Source organism: Clupea harengus, chromosome 15 (genome assembly GCF_900700415.2).
Source record: "Clupea harengus chromosome 15, Ch_v2.0.2, whole genome shotgun sequence".
NCBI classification, from domain to species: domain Eukaryota; kingdom Metazoa; phylum Chordata; class Actinopteri; order Clupeiformes; family Clupeidae; genus Clupea; species Clupea harengus.
This window is the reverse complement of record NC_045166.1, coordinates 16,014,033-16,036,395: the sequence shown is the minus strand read 5'-3', so window position 1 is coordinate 16,036,395 and position 22,363 is coordinate 16,014,033. Positions and strand designations below refer to the sequence as shown.

Sequence of the window (22,363 nt, the reverse complement as noted above, 5' to 3'; positions counted from 1 at the left end):
ATATGTGGCAAAAGCACTGTGGTTTGAGTTTGTGTTGTGACTTGCTGAAGAAAAGTACAGAAAATAGGAATTTCTATCTGTGTCTGAAACGATGGAAAATTCAGCCTGAACCTGAAATGAGTTGCTAACAGGAAAGCCTTATTCTGCTGTGTGTGTTTGTGCGTGTGCGTGTGGGTGTGGGTGTGTGCGTGTGCGTGTGCATGTGCGTGTGCGTGTGCGTGTGCGCACATGCATGGATGATAACTGATGTTCCTGCCTGGAAATCTTTCCTTATCTTGCAGAGGTTTATACAGGGGTGTGGGTGGGGATAAAGATCAGGCCATAAACAGAAGTGTTAATACTAGCATGTGTGTGTGTGTGTGTGTTCATTACTTTGCCTGTCCATGTCACTGTTGAGTACTTGTTGTTGTCAGTATAGTATGCATGTAGTCAGTATATTCATCTCAAAATGGAATCAAAATGATTTAATGCTATTTATGTAGTACATCCGCATACACACACACACACACACACACACACACACACACACACACACACACACAGAGTGAAAGAGTGTGTGTGTGAGAGAGAGAGAGAGAGTGAGAAGACAACTTGGATTTGAGAAATGCGTGATTTTGGTTGATTGATATAATGGCATTCCTGAAATCTGATTCACTTTTCTTTTTTGTGGCGATGACACAGGAATCAGGCGTATCTTTGGCACAGTGCCGTTTTGGTTGATTGATATAACCTTTGGCACAGTCCCGTTTATCCGACTCAGTCCATTGATACAGAAGGGACTGGATGACAGGAATCTTATGCACAGACACAATTTACAGGGCAGGGGTTGACACATGAGGAAAACTACACTGGGGCAATTACACACAACACACTGACTCCAAGCCGTAACAGAAAATACACGCTGACTTTAACACAAAAAGGGAGAAAAGGGAAAAAAACATTAATCACAAAATGAACATCAACAGAAAACACAAAGAATTGTGGGAGCTATAAACAATCAAGAATTACACCCAAGACACACAACCCCACTCTCACACGCACCCAGAACACACAACCCCACTCACACCCTACGATATTATAGTATGTTAGTGTGTGTGTGTGTGTTTTTACATGCTTGTGAGCACATGGCTTTTAAGACAGCAGTAAGGATCTGAATATGAGTTTGACTTCCCACTCACATTAGGGGTTACATACACACACACACACACACACACAGACAGAGCCTCCTCTCTACCTCGATGATAGACTGTCGTGTGTGTGTCGGTGTCAGCTGCACCCATCTTGTGTCTTGAGGGGCAAAGTCAAAGGGTCATAAACATGGCAGTGGAAACACTTCCCTGTTGGCCGCCGTTCACTCCACCTGGTAGACAGAAGGACCAAGAGGGTTACCTTCCCCACGGAGGAAAGACACAGTCACTGGACCTACCTCTCAGTCAGCACCACACAATTTCACTCAATGTCTTTTCAGAGGAGCAGATCTGAAGACCAAGGTAGGGGAGTGTAGCCTACCTAGTATTTGGACTCTGTAAGCAGAGTATGCTATGAAATCTGAAAAGAAAACTGAAAGATATCTCAAATCTGAACACCGGCACTGGAGCACACTCTGTACCGGAACACAAGAGCTGGATTCCTCCTGCTATCTTTTGAGTTTTGCCTTAGAGGGTCGTTCTCTGCCAGTTTATTTTTGCTGCTTTTTCTCTCCCAGGATTGACACAGTAATCAGTGGCTGCTGCTATGGTCCTCTTGACAAAGGTAAAGTCAACATTTTTCCCGCAGCGGTCCTCTGTGTTCGTCCTTACTATTGGTACATCATACTGAGCGTTTAACGGGATTGGGATTAGGGTTAGAAAATGTAAAGATTGGGATTAGCATTAAGAAGTGTAAGGTTGGGATTAGATTTGTATTTGAGTTGAGTTTTTGGTTTGGGTTTTCTGAGCCGAGGTTTGGGTCGTCTTTGTTGGGTTGGACTTTGTTGAGCTTGGATTTGAGTTGATATGGTTTAAGTGAACTTCAAGTTCTCTGTCCAGTCCCATCTACAGGGAAGAGGTCAATAATCTAGGACAGTCTACCACCACAGGTGTGGTCTTGGCATCTGTTTGTTAATAGTGCCTTTAGACATTGCTCATAGTGCCTTAATCAGGGATCGGCAAAAATACATGTATGGATCTAAGTACAAAAGTACTTCGATAAAAGACACAAAGTTGTAAAACTATCAAAATAAAATACAAACTACAACAACCACGACATGTAAAAAGACAATGATAACAATATATCTCCAAGGCAACATGACCTCTTTTCACAGCAACTTAACAAGGCACGTTACAAATCTGTTTTGAGTACTGAATTATGACGGGTAGTATTCAAGACAGTTAGATGACTGTAGCTACAGTATGTCAAGATAGCAAAAAAGCATACATCAACTTACTTGTCATCCAATCAGAGAGAGCGACAAAGACTTTAAATGCCTGCACCCTTTCATAATGTTACATGCAGGTGACATGGTTTGCGTCGTCCTGGCAGACACACATTTAGTATATATTTTTTTTTTAAGATTTCTATTTGGGCTTTTTGCCTTTAACTGGATAGGACAGTGAAGAGAGACAGGAAGTGAGCTGGAGAGAGATTGGGGAGTGGGATCTGGAAATGATCGTGAGTTGGACTCGAACCCGGATCCCCGTGGGCATTCAGGCTTGCGCCACAGCTCCCCCACATTTAGTCACTTTTGCATCAGTTTTGGTAGAGCAGCTCTTGTCGCCTGGACTATAAATTAGCCTTTAAACTGAATCAGCGAAGACGAATGAGACATCAGTCTTTCACTGGCCGTGTGTCTTTAACAAGCACATCGTTCTGTCTTCTAAAGATGTATGCAGATGACATGATAAATCATCACCTATTCAGTTTATTGGGAAAGTATTTTCTGCAAAAATACTGAACACTATGCTATTTTGATGCAAATTACATAATCCAGTCAGAAACAAATGACAAAATACTACTGTTGAGTGGACAGTAGGGGTGGGAATCTCTTGGCATCTCACGATTCGATTCGATTCCGATTCAGAGGTCAACGATTCGATTCTAAACCGATTATCGATTCTAAACCGATTATCAATTATCAATTCTAAAACGATTATCGATGCATGTCGATTTTTAAAACATTTGAGTTTGCTACTCAGAGTCTCAAATCACTTCCTACTTTGTGTTTGATAATTAAAGAAAATCAACAGATGAATTACCTTCTCTATTTTTTTATTAGAGAAAAAGCTTTTCCTTGTCACAATTATGACTTTCAATGAACAATGCAATAATCGATGCAGCTTGCATTTCAACACAAAATGGATGTGTAAAAAAAAAAAATAATCTAAATAAAAAATGTAATTAAAAAATCGATTATGAACTTTTCTGAATCGAAACAGAATCGTTGTAGAGAGAATCGAGAAAAATCGAAGAATCGATTTTTTTTCCCACCCCTAGTGGACAGTGACCTTGTTGACCTTGAGAGTATGTAATGTTATGGTTAGGACAACGTTAGTTCTGTGACAGTGTGTTTGTGTGTATCTGAGTTTGAATGTGTGTCTGTGTGTGTGTGTTTCTCTTTCCAGAGGATAACTATATTTCTATTGTCCTTATTTGTTAGGGTGATTGAGTTGATGTTTGTGTATGGGTGTGTGTGTGTGTGTGTCTTTCCAGGTAACAACTTGGTTACCATTGCACAGAGTTGATACTGAGGTGATTGACTTGATATTGGTGTGTGTGTGTGTGTGTGTTGCAGGGGGACAATGTCTGGGTTGACTCTGAGATTGGGGTGCCCATTGGAGCTCGGGTGAGGAAAGTCGAGGGTGACAAGTGCATTGTGGTTGATGACGCAGGCAAGGTAAGAAGACTAGTCATCATCACACACTCCACACAGTCACGGATGAAGGAACCAACACACACACACACACACACACACACACACACACACACACAAAAACACACACACACACTAGTCATCATCACACGCTCCACACAGTCACGGATGAAGGAACCAACACACACACACACACACACACACACACACACACACACACACACACACACACACCCTGACATACAGGCGCACACACACTAACTTGAGTTGATGTACCCTAGATGCCAATCCTTTTTCTGTTTGAGTATCTGCTGGGGATTCCCAGAAGTTCAAACATCTGTGCTCAGAATTGTTTCTGGGTCAGGGGTACAGCTGAGTTGAAATTTTGAAGAACGAGAGAAGTTCATGTCTTTATTTCTATTGGCTGTCTTGTCTTTGGTCGTCCTGGCCTTTTAATTTCCTGGTTGGTTGCCAAGACAGTGTAAGCCATTGAGACATAAAGAATTAACCACATAGCTGGCATAATATAAATGTCTAGTCCTGAAATGTGATATATCTGCTACTTTGTACTTTGTACATTTGAAGCTGCTTTTGGCTTGAATGGCTCTTTTTATGAAGGTAATGCAGTTCTATTCTCTTTCAGGGAACTCTGTCAGTATTTGTTATCAATGCTTTTTACTGTATCAAAATGGGAAAAACATAATTCAAGGGCTTATGCTATTTTTCTTTATGATTTTATTGATGGTATTGTAACTGGCTTGTGTTTTGGTGATGTCAGTCGTCAACCTGAGGGTTGCTATGAAGACATACCTGTGGACTAAAGGTTAAGCTACTTATCTCACTGTAGGCGTGAGTTAAAGGTGCTTGTGTTATTCATATTATATCATTCGTTATATCATTTACATGATCATTCATGTATATGAATTTACATTTACATTTAGTCATTTAGCAGACGCTTTTATCCAATATATCCTCTACAGGAGTAGATGCTGATTGTTTTTGTGTTTGTGCTGTATTGACTGTGTGTGTGTTTCATAATGGCATGTCTTAACTGTGTGCGTGTGTGTGTGTTTATACGATAGCATGTGTTGACTCTGTGCATGTGTTTATGCAGTGGCGTGCGTTAACTTGTTTATGCAGTGGTGTGTGTGTGTGTGTGTTTCATAATGGCATGTCTTAACTGTGTGCGTGTTTATATGGTAGCGTGTGTTGACTCTGTGCATGTGTTTATGCAGTGGTGTGCATTAACTTGTTTATGCAGTGGTGTGTGTGTGTGTGTGTGTTTCATAATGGCATGTCTTAACTGTGTGCGTGTGTTTATACATGAGTGGCGTGTGTTGACTCTGTATGTGTGTTTGTTACGCCCCACCCTTTGGTGGCCCTATGGGGCGAACAAACACTCCACCACCCAAAACAACTACTAAAATCACCTTTAAAAGTACCAAATCCATGGGATTTATTAATACAAACAAGTACACACAACGACAAAATCCCAAGCTGAGAGGAAGCAAGACCAGCAGTCCCCAAGCTAGAAGCCTGTCCCCTGTAGCAGGAAACTGGAGTCTTTATCTGTTTCTTGATCACCTGGCCAGGTGCATCTCATCTAGCAATCAGCTACAGAAAGGGAAGGAAGGGGTAAACAAAGAACACATAAACATGTGACTAACATCCCCACCCTTAAACAATGAATGTATAGTGAGTCACATATAATTATAAGACCAACGAGTTCACTGTGACTGTACCACTTTTTAATCATTGTCATTTGTTGAACACCTACTGATCGGAGTAACAGTAAGGATGCAATTTCAACAAAGGCTCAACCAGAAAGGCCACGTGCCCAACTTCAATGTTGAGAGCCTTACAAGACCACTCTAAAACAAAATATAGGGACTGCTTCTTACAAAAAGGTGTTAACTTAAGTCAGAGGGGAATCACAAAACTTGCCGTTATGACAAACAAAAGCTGACAAAGTCTGACAAGGTCTAAGTTCATACAAAAAGGGCCTATGAAGCTGCTGTTATTATATGTCAGGATAGCAGACAAAAAACAGGTAGCCATACAAGTGGGTCCTACTCCCACAAGACACAAAATGGCTGCCACTATGAGGTGAACAAAAACCTAACAAAGTTACCACATTTACCCACAACCATACACAGCACCACAGGTGACCAACACAAAGTGGAGTACAACAGCCACAAACCAACAAGGGTCACAACAAGAAGACCGCCTACAAAGTTGCTGTTATCCCAACAACAACACCCAAGACCCAAGTGAAGTGAACTGCCACCACCACGACACAAAATGGAAACCACGTGGTCTTCAACCACATTCACAAGTTATTGTGATGGATGCAAGAAACCAGCAACACACAAAGTGACCTTATGTAGTGGGTGTGGCCTTCTAATCCAAGATCCACTGATCTCTGGAGCGACCACCTCCCACAAACAAAAATGGGCACAACACCAAATGATTAGCTGCAATAAAACACGTAAGAGCAGCAACACCCAAGTGGCCCAACCAAACGTGGACTGCAACAACCACAACACACAAATGGGTCACACTGTAGTCATCACTACACACAAATGTTGCCAACTTACACCTAAGCTGCAACCAAACAGTGACCCATCAAATGTGGAGTGCAGTATCCACAACTCAAAGGTCACGCACCACCAGTTACTGCTCAATACTATTTCAAATCAAAGCTGCACAAGATAAATGACCGAACAAGTAGAAAGCCACTCAAAGATAGACCCTTTGCTGTGAAAAGTGCAAATGACTGGACTCAACCTGTAGAGAGGCAACCCCAACCTGCCTAACAAGATGGCTAACTAGCCTAGCTAGTCTTCAGTGGCACTCGGGAGGCTTCTTTAAACATTAAACTCTGGAAGCAGGCAGCAGGCCTAAGACAAAGCCTACTGCCACACTCAGACAACGTACCCACGTCCAGGTATACCACCAAAAATAAAAAAGGCAAAATAACAAAGTGGCAAGACTCAACAGTCTGCCCAACGGCTACCTAATTAGGATGTTCTCAAAATTCCAGGTCACTGAGGTAACTACCAGTAAAAAGCACCAAACAAGCAACAAATGATCTAACAAAGAGATGACCACTACTCAACACAAAGGCCATTAGCTACTCACAAAACCCTACAAACATCTACCTCATGGAAGTTCAATCTCGGACGAGCCCCCAATTGTTACGCCCCACCCTTTGGTGGCCCTATGGGGCGAACAAACACTCCACCACTACCAAAACAACTACTAAAATCACCTTTTAAAGTACCAAATCCATGGGATTTATTAATACAAACAAGTACACACAACGACAAAATCCCAAGCTGAAAGGCAGCAAGACCAGCAGTCCCCAAGCTAGAAGCCTCTCCTCTGCAGCAGGAAACTGGAGTCTTTATCTGCTGCTTGATCACCTGGCCAGGTGCATCTCATCTAGCCATCAGGGGTAGCACAACCTGGGCAGAGCTACAGAAAGGGAAGGAAGGGGGTTAACAAAGAACACAGAACACATGTGGCCGTAACAGTGTTTATGCAGTGGCGTGTGTGTGTGTTTTTGTGTGCATGTCCTGACTGTGTTCTGTGTGTGTGTGTGTGTGTGTGTGTGTTTGACAGGAGCGTGTATTGAGCCATCAGAATGGGAGTACAGTGAGTCTGATGCACCCCACCTCAGTGGAGGGGGTGGCCGACATGATTCGCCTGGGAGACCTCAACGAGGCGGGGCTGCTCCGTAACCTCCAGCTCAGACACAAACAAGGCTTTATATACGTAAGACCTGTGTGTGTGCGCACGTGTGTGTGTGTCTGTCTGCTTCTTGTGCGTCTGTGTTTGTGTGCATCTGTGTTTGTGTGTGAGTTCTGTATGTGTGGATTATAGACTATGTGTGTATACTGTAAGTACATAGACAAACATAATTTCCCTGATGATGTTAACCCATATGTGTGTGTGTGTGTGTGTTCAGACATACATAGGCTCTGTACTGGTGGCTGTAAACCCATACGAGCTGCTACCCATCTACACGGCAGAACAGGTGCATCGTTACCATGGACGCCAGCTAGGGGAGTTACCCCCTCATGTCTTTGCCATTGCTGACAGCTGCTACTTCCACTTGCGTCGCAACCACCTCAATCAGTGCTGCATCATCAGGTGTGTGTGTGTGTGTATATGTCTGTGTGTGTGTGTGTGTATCTGTCTGTGGTTGTGATTGTGTGTATATTGTGGGAGCCTGGCCTTGCAAGAGCAAACAGTGGGTACACAAACTGGAAAAGAGCAGTCAGACACAGGAGTTGCGGTGAACAGAACTTAGGAGTTTATTGTACAAACTGAAGGGGGAAAAGGGAGGGGGCGCACAAAGGTAACTCAAAAAGCTTCACCGGTCTGGCCGTTGGCGTCAGGGGCTCCGTCGGGCTCCGTCGGGCTCTTCCTGAGGCAAGAGAGAGATAGACAGCGATTACTCGTCTTCAGTCATATAAAAGGCAGCCCACGGGCCTCTTACCCTGAGACTGGCTTGGAAGTCGTCTGGTTCTCACTCCTCTGTAGCTCAAGACAGTCTGGCTTCCGTATCCTCTGGTTGAGTTAAAAAGGCTCCTGATTGCCTGATTGATTCAGTGCACCTAGGAGGGACAACCAGAGACACCTGGGTGGGAGGAGTTCCCTATGAGAATCATCTGGGGTAGTACCGCCCATCCAACACCATGCCTCTTAATTGCCTTTGTTTGGCTGTACTCAGCCATGTGGGGCACTGCTCAACGGCTGGGCCATCACAATATATACATAATTTGTGTTGTTTTGTGTGTGTGTGTGTGTGTGTGTGTGTGTGTGTGTTTGTGTCACAGTGGGGAGTCTGGAGCAGGTAAAACTGAGAGCACCAAGCTCATGCTGCAGTACTTGGCCGCTGTGAGTGGGCAGCACTCCTGGATCGAACAGCAGATCCTCGAGGCCAATCCCATCCTTGAGGGTAACACTCACATGCATCTCACCTGCATCTCACCTGCATCTCACATACAACTCACCTGCATCTCACAAAATATCCGTACCTGTATCTCCACTGTGTCCCATATGCACTGATTTACATTTCCCCTATTTCTCACATACATCTCACCTCTATCTCCCCTTTGTCTCATCATCTGAATCACCCGTGAGTCTTACATACTTCTCACAAGCGTCTCCACAGCATCTTTCCTAGGAGTCACGTACATCTCACTACACACTTATCCCAATTATAAGTCCTATGTATCTCACATGTTTTCCACTGATCTCAGACCATTAACATATAAAGGCCCTGATGATAAGCATTAAACATTACCTACTGGTCTGTCTTGTAGCGTTTGGAAATGCCAGAACTATCCGGAATGATAACTCCAGCCGCTTTGGGAAGTATGTGGAGATCTTCTTCAACAAGAAGGGGGTGATCCAGGGGGCTCACATGGAACAGTATCTCCTGGAGAAGTCTCGTGTCTGCCACCAGGTAGGCTAACACAGGGTCCCTCTCTGTCTGTAGGAATATCAGTTTTAGTATTTGGTGGACCCTTTTGTCCAAAGCAACTTACACTATCAAGATGTATGCCAGTAGGAATGATGATTTCATTTAAGATTTGATTAAGATTAGATTAGTTTTAAAACGCAATTGCAACATGGAAATACATCATAAGATGTGTTGTAGTAAACATTGGGACCGTCACAATCACTTTACTACAACACATCTTATGATTATTGTGTATACCCCTCCTTTTAATATGGTGCTGACCACCTTTCTATATATGTGGATTTGTTCTGTCTTGAGTTTAGTCTTGGTAAGGTATGTGCATCTGTGGGAACTGCTGATGGTTGTCCTCTAGTCATTTAGAGGCTAAGCAGAATTATGTTATTTTTGTCAGAATGCCTTATGGAATAGAATTTATGAAGTTTGTGAATTTTGAAAAGTAATAAACCACAAAATGTACTCTGACTCTGAGCCTTTGGCCATACCCACGGATAGACGGTAACCCGAGCCTCGGTCCGTCACAGTGATGGACAAAGATCATGACAAGAATTTGGGAATTTTGGGAAGACCCTATAAGATTTGGAGTGGGGTTTGGGAACGTAGTTGGATGATGTTAGGTAGATAATGGTGACTTATGCTGTTCAGGCCCCAAAGGAGCGTAACTACCACATCTTCTACTGCCTACTGCTGGGGCTGCCAGAAGACCAGAAGAAGATCCTCTCCCTGGGCAAGGCAGAGGATTACAGCTACTTACGAGCGGTACACTCAATACTTCATATCATATACTACACCTGTATCAGGTACCTGTGAGCGGTACACTCAATACTGATCATATACAAGTATCGGGTACAGACAGAGAGCACATACTACACCTGTATCAGGTACAGACACACAGCACACACTACACCTGTATCAGGTACAGACACACAGCACACACTACACCTGTATCAGGTACAGACACACATCACACACTACACCTGTATCAGGTACAGACAGCACATACTACACCTGTATCAGGTACAGACACACAGCACATACTACACCTGTATCAGGTACAGACACACAGCACATACTACACCTGTATCAGGTACAGACACACAGCACATACTACACCTGTATCAGGTACAGACACACAGCACATACTACACCTGTATCAGGTACAGACACACAGCACATACTACACCTGTATCGGGTACAGACACACAGCACATACTACACCTGTATCAGGTACAGAGAGCACATACTACACCTGTATCAGGTACAGACAGCACATACTACACCTGTATCAGGTACAGACACACAGCACATACTACACCTGTATCAGGTACAGAGAGCACATACTACACCTGTATCAGGTACAGACAGCACATACTACACCTGTATCGGGTACAGACAGAGAGCACACACTACACCTGTATCAGGTACAGACAGACAGCACATACTACACCTGTATCACCTACACAGGCAGCACATACCTGTGGTGAGGTGAGGTGAGGTGGAAACAACACATATAATTCCTTTATGAGGCAAATACTACACATATAACACCTTTAGGAGGCAAATACTACACATATAACACCTTTATGAGGCAAAGACTACAGGTTCAGACCAGTCCTTTACTCCTTCAACATCATTGTCAGTTATAGAGAACATATACAAAACCTGTATAGGACACAGACAACATACACATGCATGAGGTTTAGGCAGCGCATGTAACCCCTTAACGAAGTACAGACAACAACTCACAGACAACATGTCCCAACAGTATGAGTTAGAGACACATAATGAAGATATGTGCAATACATTCCTGTGTAATTTGTGTGTGTGTTGTAGAGTGGCTGCATCAGCTGTGAGAGCAGAGATGATGCGTCTGACTACAGTCGTATCCGCACCGCACTGAAGATCCTCACCTTTAGAGACAAGGACTGCTGGGATATCTTTAAGCTGCTCGCTGCCATCCTTCACATGGGCAACATAGATTTCCGGGGTAACAGTGTGTGTGTGTTTGTGTGTGTGTATGTGTGTGTGTGTGTGTGTGTGAGAGTTCTTGTGTGTGAGTGTGCACATCTGTGTGTGTGTGTGTGTGTGTGTGTGTGTGTCTGTGCATTTGTGTCTGTGCAATTGTGTGTGTGTGTCTGTGCATTTGTGTGTGTGTTTGTGTGTGTATGTGTCTGTGCATTTGTGTCTGTGCAATTGTGTGTGTGTTTGTGTGTGTATGTGTATGTGTCTGTGCATTTGTGTCTGTGCAATTGTGTGTGTGTGTGTGTGTGTGTGTGTGTGTCTGTGCAATTGTGTGTGTGTGTGTGTGTGTGTGTGTGACAACAGCTGTGTCTGTTCTCTGCTGTAGGTTCCATCCTGAACAACATGGACAGCAGTGACATATCAGCCTCCACCCACTTCACCATGTCTGCCAATCTACTGGAGGTAGCCAGCCATCTCCATCTCCATCTCCATCTCCATTTTATCTCAAGTGATATTAACTCCTCTCACTTTCTCTCATCTCAACTCATCTCATCTTCACTAATCTCCCCTCTTATGTTTACTCGCTTCACCATATCTGCCAGGCTGCCATCTTCTCTCAAAGTGATATGAAGTCATCTCATCTTCTCATCTCACGTAAACTTATATTAACTTGCTCAACCATGTCTGCCAGGCTGCCGGAGGTAGCCAGCCGTTTCCATTTGCTCTGAAAGTGATATTAACTCATCTCATTTTTACACTAGTGCTGTCAGTTTAACGCGTTATTAACGGCGTTAACGCAAACCCATTTTAACGCCGGCATTTTTTTTATCGCAAGATTAACGTTCTTTTTGGCCTCGCAAACTGTGTAGTAGGCTAACGTTATGGTTTGAGTGAATGGTGAGCGCGATACGGCGAAATGGATCATAAAAAGCTTCTGAATGGAAAGTTTACTTTTAAAAGTTGTGTAGTGCAAAAGAAGCAAGCTTCACTGTTGTCTGAAAATGTCAACAGGCAGCTGGCTGAAAGCAAAGACGTAGTAGGCTTACCTTTTATTGGTAACCTAACTGTTATGGTTCATTGTTTCTGAAATAAGAGGCCTGATTGCTATGTTCCCAGCAAACTTGAAAAAAAGAAAATATTAAGCCATGGTTTAACTGCACTATAGGCTGAGTCCTTGTTTACATGAAATGTGCACTTTCTAATTTTATTTTGTACCGCCCTGTTTGGCAATGTTGGTTTTCAATCAAATAAAAAATTTGCATAAAGCAAGTCAATCCACTTTTCCATGTTGATAAGGGCATTCAAATAAATACAAAAATGATGGAAAAAATAAATAAATGAAGGGACATTTAGAATAGTTAAAATTTGCGATTAATCACGATTCATTTTGAGTTAACTATGACATAAATGCGATTAATCGCGATTCAATATTTTAATCGTTTGACAGCACTATTTTACACATCTCATCTTCTCATCTCATTTTTACACATCTCATCTCATCTTCTCATCTCACTTTACACATCTCATCTCATCTCATTTTTACACATCTCATCTCATCTTCTCATCTCACTTTTACACATCTCATCTCATCTTCTCATCTCACTTTTACACATCCCATCTCATCTCCTCATCTCACCTAACCTACAGCTCAGCTGGGTCAGAGGGGTGGAACTTGGATTAGGGTTGAACTTACTAGGCAGCAAGACAGACATGGTGAATGGTGACATGGTAAGGAAAGGAGGAGACAGGGTCGCATAGTATTTCCTGTTTGCTAGAGTTGCTGCAACTTACCGAATGCTCATTTGTCTCGTGTGAGCACTAGAAAAGATTTCTATGACCAAATTGTAATTGTTCACTTTCTTACATTTATCGTCGCTTAAACCTCTGACTCTCGTTCTTGATTGACGAAAACGTTTTTGAGACCTTTTTCGAAGTCTGTTTTACTTGGTTTGCTTCTTTTATTCTTTTACTTACGTCTCACTTTTTACTTTTGCTATTATTATTTTATTCATTTTGTACTATTCCTTTATTGTATTTTTTGGGGGGATTAATTTTATTTTTAATGTTATTATTGTTTTCATCTTTATGTTTTTACACTTCTTTTTCATGTATGTGAAATTTTGCACGACTGTGGAGTGCTCTTTCCCTGTAACCTCGGGTACCATTGCAAGTGTTGCAAGTTTTTTCACTCTCCATACTTATCACTCATCACTTATTTTATGTTATCTCATCTTGTGTCATCTAATCTCACCACATCTTAAATTTCTCACCTCACCTCACCTCACCTTAACTCATCTTTTTCTTTTGTTTTATTCCCGTTTCGTCTCCTTTTCTGTTTTCTCTTCTATTCTCCTCACGTCGTTATATCACAGTAAATAGTCACCCATGTCCCCATACCGAATGGTTGGAGGTGGAGCGTCTCACCTCACCCCACGTTTTCTTATCTTATCTGCTGCTATCTAAACCTCATGCCTTGACAGTTCACTTTCGGCCAGTTCACATTCGTCAGACAAGACTTTAGATACTTTATATAAGGTAAAGGTCTCCCGATTCAGTGCAGAAACAGGTTTCAAGTTGAATTTTCAGATGTTCATATGTTTAAAGTCTAATCAGTGTGTATAGGTTGATTTAGATGGATAATCTGTTCGCTTATTTTCTGAGGTGGGGTACTAACACTACTGAGTTTCAGGTTTGCACAGATCTGAATTTGTGTTTATGGTTTCAGGTAAACTCCAAATGCATCATTTCTTTCATTCTGGGTCGTGTACTTGTCACCTCTCTTCACAGATGATAAGTGGTCAGAATAGTTAATTCATAATTTGTGTAGTTTCATATCCCTAAAACCAACTGACTTGTAAGCATTAGCCTAGCAGCTGAGAGCATACGTGTGTCAGACTTACAATGGTCAAGGGATCTCCTGGGATAATTTTATTTTATTTATAAAGCGCCAAAACAATAAAAGTGTCTCAAAGCGCTTTACGTGTCTCAAGGATAACAGTGACGTTAAATAACTGGAGCAAATTGAAACGAATGCCTTAACACAGACGCTCTTCTCGTAATGTGGCCCAGTAAAAGTCACACCACGGGGATAGCCAAGGGCTAAAGGTCAAAGGTCACTGCTCTGTGACCGAAACCACGTCAGCTGGATTCATTATGAAATCACATAAACTATATATATATGTAATTTTGTCCAGATTGTTCAAAACAACTACTGCAGTTGTTTTTCACAAATAAAAACAAAACTGTCAGTCCCAGATTTACTGAGACACCAAGGAAAGAGCAAATGTCTTAACAGATCTAGGGAACAGAGACAGAATTATGATGAATGCTTGTGTGTGTGTGCAGGAGTGTATGTGCTGTATGTGTATGCATGGGTATGTGTACGGTGGGTGTACGTAGGTGTGTGTGTGTGTGTGTGTGTGTGTGTGTGTGTGTGTGTGTGTGTGTGTGTGTGTGTGTGTGTGTGTGTGTGTATGTTTGTGTGAATTTAATCATGCTGTTTGTTTTGCCTCTCAGGTAGAACCTGCCAGTCTGGACACCAGTCTGACCACACGAACTTTCCTGACCAATCGGGAGCAAGTCTCTAAACCTCTGGGTCCTGAGCAAGCCAGAGACACCAGAGACGCCTTTGCCAAGGTCAATGACACACATACACACACACACACAACCATACAAACACACACACACACACACACACACAAATGTTCAGACACACACAAACACCCACCCATACAGATGCACATACACCACACACACACACACACACACACAAACACACAAACACACACACACCCATACAGACAGACACACACACACACCCATACAGACACACATATGTTTGTTGGTGTATGTGTGTGAGTGAATGTGTTTAGTATGTATGTGTGTGTGTGTGTGTGTGTGTGTGTGTGTGTGTGTGTGTGTGTGTGTGTGTGTGTGTGTGTGTGAAGCGGCTATCCTAGTTAACACACGTGTCTCCTTTTTAGGCCATCTACTCCAAAATGTTCCTGTGGCTTTTTGAGAAGATTAATGTGGCCATTCACAAAATCCCAGCAGAGGGCACCACACAGGATTACCAGTCCATTGGCCTCTTGGACATTTTTGGCTTTGAGAATTTCACCAGCAACAGGTGAGGTGTCTCTGTGGCACAGGCCCGGGTAAGGGTGTGGTCATATATCATATTTTTTAAGTCTTATGCCTGAGCATGTGGCTTTCTGAGTAATTCTATCATGTTTTCACCAAAACGTGTGGCCATATTGTGAATTTACATTCTGATAGACAACCCTATCCACAAATTGTGTGAGGTTGCATAGTTAATGCAACATGCTACTACTACCACAAATACTACCACTACATAAATGAAAATCCATTAATTACCATTTTCCATGGTACTCAGACATTTTGTCATATCATGTCAGTTACTGGGGTCAAGGTTCAAGAAGCCATGATCTTGTGTTGATGAGAGCCATGTTTCCATGTCAACTTGCAGCTTCGAGCAGCTGTGCATCAACTTCGCTAACGAGCAGCTACAGCAGTTTTTCGTGCGTCACGTTTTCAAGCTGGAGCAGGAGGAGTACACGCGGGAGAGCATCTCCTGGGAACGCATGGTCTTCAGCGACAACCAGCCCACTTTGGACCTGCTGGCCGGAAAACCACTAAACATTCTGGCCCTCATAGATGAGGAAAGCCTCTTTCCCAAGGTTAGAGCTTCAATCCAATTCAATCCAATGCAAATTTGTCCAGGCACTTTACATACACACACACACACACACATACCTTATCTTCCTTATTAGCAAATCAAACCACCAAAGAGAAACAGATGATGTTTGTTCCACTTAATAAGTGTTTTCATTGTTTTTTTTATAAAAAAATGGCCCATCACTATCGTACATTGGACTGCAAGGGCAAATGGGCCCTGAGGCTAAATAGGTTAAAGGTGCATTCAGTGCAGCTGACTACAGTCGATTCCGTACTACAGTGAAGAACCTTGCCATCAGTGACAGGGAAAGCTAGGATATCTTTGAGGTGCTCATCGCAGTTGTTGACATGGGCAACATAGATTGCTTGGGTAAAGGCATATTATAAATTTGATTAGAGCGGATTCAGTCAGGCAGACAGGTAGGAGATGAGAGCACAGAAACGACCTGGACAGAAACATACACGAGAAAATGAAGTCGGATCTGACTTTCACCGCCAAATCCTTCAGCTGTCAGATCTCACCTGTGCCTGGTGCACCTAACCTGAATGACCTCCTCACCTGTGCCTGGTGCACCTAACCCAAATTACCTCCTCACCTCTGACGCAGGGCACAGATGCCACCATGCTGACCAAGATGAATCAGGTGCACAGGCGATGCAACATCTACGTCGCCTCGAAGAGTGACCACGACATCCACTTTGGGATCAAGCACTTTGCAGGCGAGGTGTACTACAACTCAACTGGTAACCTCAAGATTTTAATTCCAATACCTAAAATACACCTTATGCTGTTCATGGTAGATTTTTTTTGGTGCAACCATGTAGTAAAGCTCGACATGTATTCCACTCTGTGTGCTGTGAGCAAACACTTTTTAAAATTCCTTGCAGTTTATTTACATTAATCTACCGTTCCATGGAATCACTCAATCTCATTCAATTTGTATTCATAATCCTTACAAGTACTTACATCATACTTGTATTTATCTTATTTTACTTGTATTTATTTTAGTGCTGTCAAACGATTAAAATATTTAATCGCGATTAATCGCATTTATGTCATAGTTAACTCAAAATTAATCGCGATTAATCGCAAATTTGTATCTATTCTAAATGTCCCTTCGTTTATTCATTTTTTCCATCATTTTATTTTTATTTTAATGCCCTTATCAACATGGAAAAGTAGATTGGCTTGCTTTATGCAAATGTTTTATTTTATTGAAAACCAACATTGCCAAACAGGGCGGTACAAAATAAAATTATAAAGTGCACATTTCAGGTAAACAAGGACTCAGCCTATAGTGCAGTTAAACCATGGCTTAATATTTTCTTTTTTTCAAGTTTGCTGGGAACATAGCAGTCAGGCCTCTTATTTCAGAAACAATGAACCATAACAGTTAGGTTACCAATAAAAGGTAAGCCTACTACGTCTTTGCTTTCAGCCAGCTGCCTGTTGACATTTTCAGACAACAGTGAAGCTTGCTTCTTTTGCACAACACAACTTTTAAAAGTAAACTTTCCATTCAGAAGCTTTTTATGATCCATTTCGCCGTATCGCGCTCACCATTCACTCAAACCGTAACGATAGCCTACTACACAGTTTGCGAGGCCAAAAAGATCGTTAATCTAAAAAAATAAAAATAAAAAATAAATAAATATAAATAAAAAAAACGCGTTAATCTCGCGATAAAAAAATTTACGGCGTTAAAATGGGTTTGCGTTAACGCCGTTAATAACGCGTTAAACTGACAGCACTCATTTATTTGTCTTATCTAATCTTAATTTCTTGAATCCATTCAGGCAGTGCACTGAGAGACCCATTATAAAGGGGGGTGCCACAACAATTAATCTGATGGCATTTGATGGAAACCCTGGATTATCTCTGAGCCTATCCACTACTTAACGCTCTCTTGCAAACTTCTCTTTAATAGTGCTGGGAAGCAGGGTACTTTGCAGTAATGATTTAACTGGTGGGCAGTAAATTGCTCTTTGTAGTAAATTCAGTGTATGTGTGTGTGTGTGTGTGTGTGTGTCAGGGTTTCTGGAGAAGAACAGAGATGCTCTGAGCTCCAACCTGATAGGTCTGGTTCAGAAGTCTGGCAGTAAGATACTCAAACAGATCTTTGAGAAGGAGCTCAACACAAACACCATGAAGCAAAACAACAGCAAAGTTATCATCACTCCAAAGAGCTCTTTACGGGTAACTAAGCACAACAAAGCACCACACAGTCAATGAGCATTCTATATGAATCATTCAATATGAATCATTGTGTATGAATCATTCTGTATGAATCATTCTATATGAATCATTCTATACGAATCAAATAGTGAAGCAGGGAAGCCTGATCTTCTTGGTGGAGCATACTAAGCCTGATCTTCTTGGTGGAGCATACTAAGAGACTAATTAATTATTTATTGGGCATGTATTTGTTCAACATATTTTTACTAGAGTCTTTATCTTAAGATCTCTTTATGGTTAACATTACAACACCATACAGCCATCAGGCATACTGTTTACAAGTCAAACGCTAAAATGAAGAAGCCTGTCCGTCATAGGTTGAATAAACAAGGCCCTAATTCATGATTAATTGTACATGTATTACTATTAGTAGCACACTTTCACTTTTTCTGACACATTTATGACTTCACAACTAAGACCTCTCCACCTGCTGTGTGTGTTGGGTACAGTAGTGTTCTAGAGCCCACTGTGTGTGCTGATGTTTGTCTTGGTGACTGTGTTGAGTGGGTGTATGTGTGTGTGTATGTTAAGTGTGCATGTGTGTTCCTCTGTGTGTGTGTGTGTGTGTGTGTGTGTTGTGTAACCGTATGTGTGTGTGTGTATGTGTATTTTAAGTGTGTGAGTGTGTTCCTGTGTGTGTGTGTGTGTATTTACAGCAGTTGAATGAATCTCGTAGAGGCACGACCACGCTGAGCTCTCAGTACCGCCAGTCTCTGGACTCTCTGATGAAGGCGCTGGCTATCTGTCAGCCACACTTCATTCGCTGCTTCAAGCCCAACCACAGCAAATCAGCCAAGGTGAACACACACACACACACACACACACACACACACACACACACACACACACACACACACACACACACACACACACACACACACACACTTCATCCGCTGCTTCATGCCCAACCACAGCAAAACAGTGAAGGTGAACACACACATACACACTTAATCTGCAGCTTCAAGTCCAACCACAGCAAATCAGCCAAGGTGAACACACACACACACACAGACACACACTTCATCCGCTGCTTCAAGCCCAACCACAGCAAAACATGTGTATGCATCAGCTATGAGATGTCTGTCATTTACCGGTGTTTGACCATCTGTGTGTGTGTGTGTATGTGTGTTTGTGTGTGTGAGTGTGTTTCATAATCAGCTCTCTCTCACTGGCAGGTGTTTGACCGTGAGCTGTGTATGGGTCAGCTGCGGGATTCTGGGATGCTGGAGACTATCCGCATCAGGAAGTCGGGCTACCCCATCAGACACACCTTCAGAGAGTTCCTGGGCCGCTACCGTGTGCTGCTCAACACTACCAAATGTGACCCCAATACTGTAAGGAGGAAACATACACAAACACACACACACACACACATTTAGAGAGTTCCTGAGCCACTACCGTGTGCTGCAAAACACTACCACATGTGACTTACACACACAAACACACACACACACTCTACGCACTCTAAGCTGTTTTGTGTATGTCTGCGTGTGTGTGTATGTGTGTGTGTGTGTGTGTGTGTGTGTGTGTGTGTGTGTGTGTGTGTGTGTGTGTGTGTGTTTTAGGAGCCTGACGCGGACTGCTGTAATGCGATCTGCAAAGCTGTCATCAAACAGGAGGGTGACTGGAGGATTGGCAAGACCAAGATATTCCTCAAGGTAGTACTCTGCAAAGAGGACAGCTTGTCTGACTCACAGGAGAGATGAGAGGATGAGACATGTCTGACTCACAGGAGAGATGAGAGGATGAGACACATGAGTGAGATGAAGGAGAGATTAAAGGATGAAACCCATGAGACTGAGATGTAGGAGAGATAAGAGGATGAGACCCATGTCTGATGCAGGAGAGATGAGAGGATGAGACACATGAGACTGAGATGTAGGAGAGATGAGAGGATGAGACCCATGTCTGACGCAGGAGAGATGAGAGGATGTTACTGATTTTACTGTGATTGGGCAGACAAAATGAGTGGGCAGAGCTAAGGTGCCTTACAAGTGTATGTAATTATAGTTTATGGTGATGAGGAACAATGTTGACACAACCGTCAGCATTTGCAGGTAAAGGTCCTACTATATGAGAGAGAACAGAGACAGGTTAGAAACAGAATATCAGAATTAGTCTGAAACTAAAAACATTTTTTAAACATCAAACTCATTACTACACAAGCTAGACATAGTGACTGAGATGAGATGATTGAGACGTGATGAGATACGATTGGCATGTCGATTGAGGCAAATTTTAGATATATCATTCACATGATGACTGATTTGAAGATTGAGACAAGATGACTGAGATGGGATTAGACCTGATTCAGAAGTTATTGAGACATGCTGATTGAGACGTGTTGAGACAAGCTTTCTGGAGATGTGTTGACATGTGACTGAGACAAGCCGATTGATCTCAGTGGGTTGATATGGTGAGTTGTGATAGCAGAGGCGTTGCTAATAAGATATGCTAATTGACATGTGATGAGAGATCTTCACACACACACACACACACACACACACACACACACACACACACACACACATTCAGAGAGTTCCTGGGGATGTTGCTAATCAGATGCAGATATGCTAATTGACATGTAATGAGAGATCTTCACAAGCCTCCGTGCACGTTTTATGGTTTTATGCTGCTCCACTTTATTCCAGTTGAATTCATCTTAATCCAGTTCTCTCTCTCTCTCTCTCTCTCTCTCTCTCTATGTGTGTTTGTGTGTGTGTGTGTGTGTGTGTGTGTCTCCCAGGACAACCATGACGCACTCTTAGAGTGTGTAAGAGAGAAGGAGCTACACAGAAAAGCCATCATCATCACAAGAGTAATGCTTGGACACAAAGACAGGTATACACACACACACTTACCATCATCATCGTCATCATCATCACAAGAGTAATGCTTGGACACAAAGACAGGTACACACACACACAGACACACGCACACACACGCACACACGTATACACACACACACGCACACACATACAGACACACTTTTCATCATCATCATCATCATTATCACAAGAGTGATGGTTGAACAAAAAGACAGGCAGACAAGTGCACAAACCGACACACACGTCATCTTTATCCTCGTCAACATTATCACAAGTGTCACACTTGGACACACACAGGTATGCAGAAGCAAATCATCATCAATATCATCAAATCATTGCTAGAGTCATGTAAACACACACAGAGGTCAGTAGAGGATAGGACACACACTTCATATACATCATGAAAAACACACGCACACACACTCAAGGACTGTGTATGTGTGTAGGCAGAGCTACCTGAAGAAGAAGAAGGCAGTGCTGGTCATGCAGAAGGTGTGGCGTGGCCACAGGGAGCGTAAACTCTACAGAAAAGTACGAACACACCCACAATACACACACACACACAATAGACACACACACAATACACACACACAGACACACACACAATAAACACATTCACACACACACACACACACACACAATACACACACACACAATAAACACACAATACACACACACACACATACAATACAATAACACAGAACACGCACAATACACACACACACACACAATACACACAATACACACACACGCACACACACAAAATACACACACACACGGAACACACCCACACACGCACACACACACACACAAACACACTGGGCCTCATTCTCGAACGCAGGAATTTCTTCTGAACTGGATTTAGGAAAACATTTGGCATTCATGAAAGTTTTCTCATCTAGGATTTGTTCTGAACTTCAGAAGACTTTCCGAACGCGAAATAGCTGTTGTAAATCGGCAAGAGTTTTCTCAAATGCGATTTCTTAAAAAAACCCTGTGGGCCATCTGTGGGAATCGCATTTAAGAAAACTCTCCGTGTTAGAAGTGTTAATGAATTTGTGAGAAATCGTTGGTGATTGCGTTCACATCAACTCTACAGACATCCTCAGATTAAAATAATTATAATAATAATAATTACGAGAATATTTGTATCATTAACAATTACGTTTCACATGTATAGTCATGATTCTACGAGGCACCGTGATGTCATAAAATAAATAAAAGGACTACACCAGAATGCTGCGCTCGTCTAGTGAGCGTCGTTTGGCACTGCCGTCTGTGCAAGTACGGCAATCCAGAATTTTC

General features: G+C 42.4%; 1 protein-coding gene across 3 annotated transcripts in view; it reads left to right on the top strand.

Moving 5' to 3' along the window:
* Positions 1-1,323: 1,323 nt before the first annotated feature.
* myo7bb (myosin VIIBb) overlaps positions 1,324-22,363 on the top strand; it is a 42,512-nt gene continuing 21,472 nt past the window's right edge. For 2 of the 3 annotated variants that reach the window (XM_031581143.2, XM_031581141.2), the window contains exons 1-19: positions 1,324-1,752; positions 3,770-3,871; positions 7,472-7,624; positions 7,818-8,002; positions 8,692-8,813; positions 9,181-9,323; positions 9,984-10,097; positions 11,172-11,325; positions 11,686-11,762; positions 14,817-14,936; positions 15,284-15,426; positions 15,787-15,997; positions 16,603-16,738; positions 18,028-18,191; positions 18,887-19,027; positions 19,406-19,564; positions 19,796-19,888; positions 20,977-21,071; positions 21,505-21,589. In XM_031581143.2, the coding sequence (XP_031437003.1) occupies positions 1,735-1,752; positions 3,770-3,871; positions 7,472-7,624; positions 7,818-8,002; positions 8,692-8,813; positions 9,181-9,323; positions 9,984-10,097; positions 11,172-11,325; positions 11,686-11,762; positions 14,817-14,936; positions 15,284-15,426; positions 15,787-15,997; positions 16,603-16,738; positions 18,028-18,191; positions 18,887-19,027; positions 19,406-19,564; positions 19,796-19,888; positions 20,977-21,071; positions 21,505-21,589 (2,415 nt within the window). In that variant the 5' untranslated portion in view covers positions 1,324-1,734. The remainder of the gene's footprint in view (positions 1,753-3,769; positions 3,872-7,471; positions 7,625-7,817; positions 8,003-8,691; positions 8,814-9,180; positions 9,324-9,983; positions 10,098-11,171; positions 11,326-11,685; positions 11,763-14,816; positions 14,937-15,283; positions 15,427-15,786; positions 15,998-16,602; positions 16,739-18,027; positions 18,192-18,886; positions 19,028-19,405; positions 19,565-19,795; positions 19,889-20,976; positions 21,072-21,504; positions 21,590-22,363) is intronic. The other variant, XM_031581142.2, reaches the window with a different exon arrangement.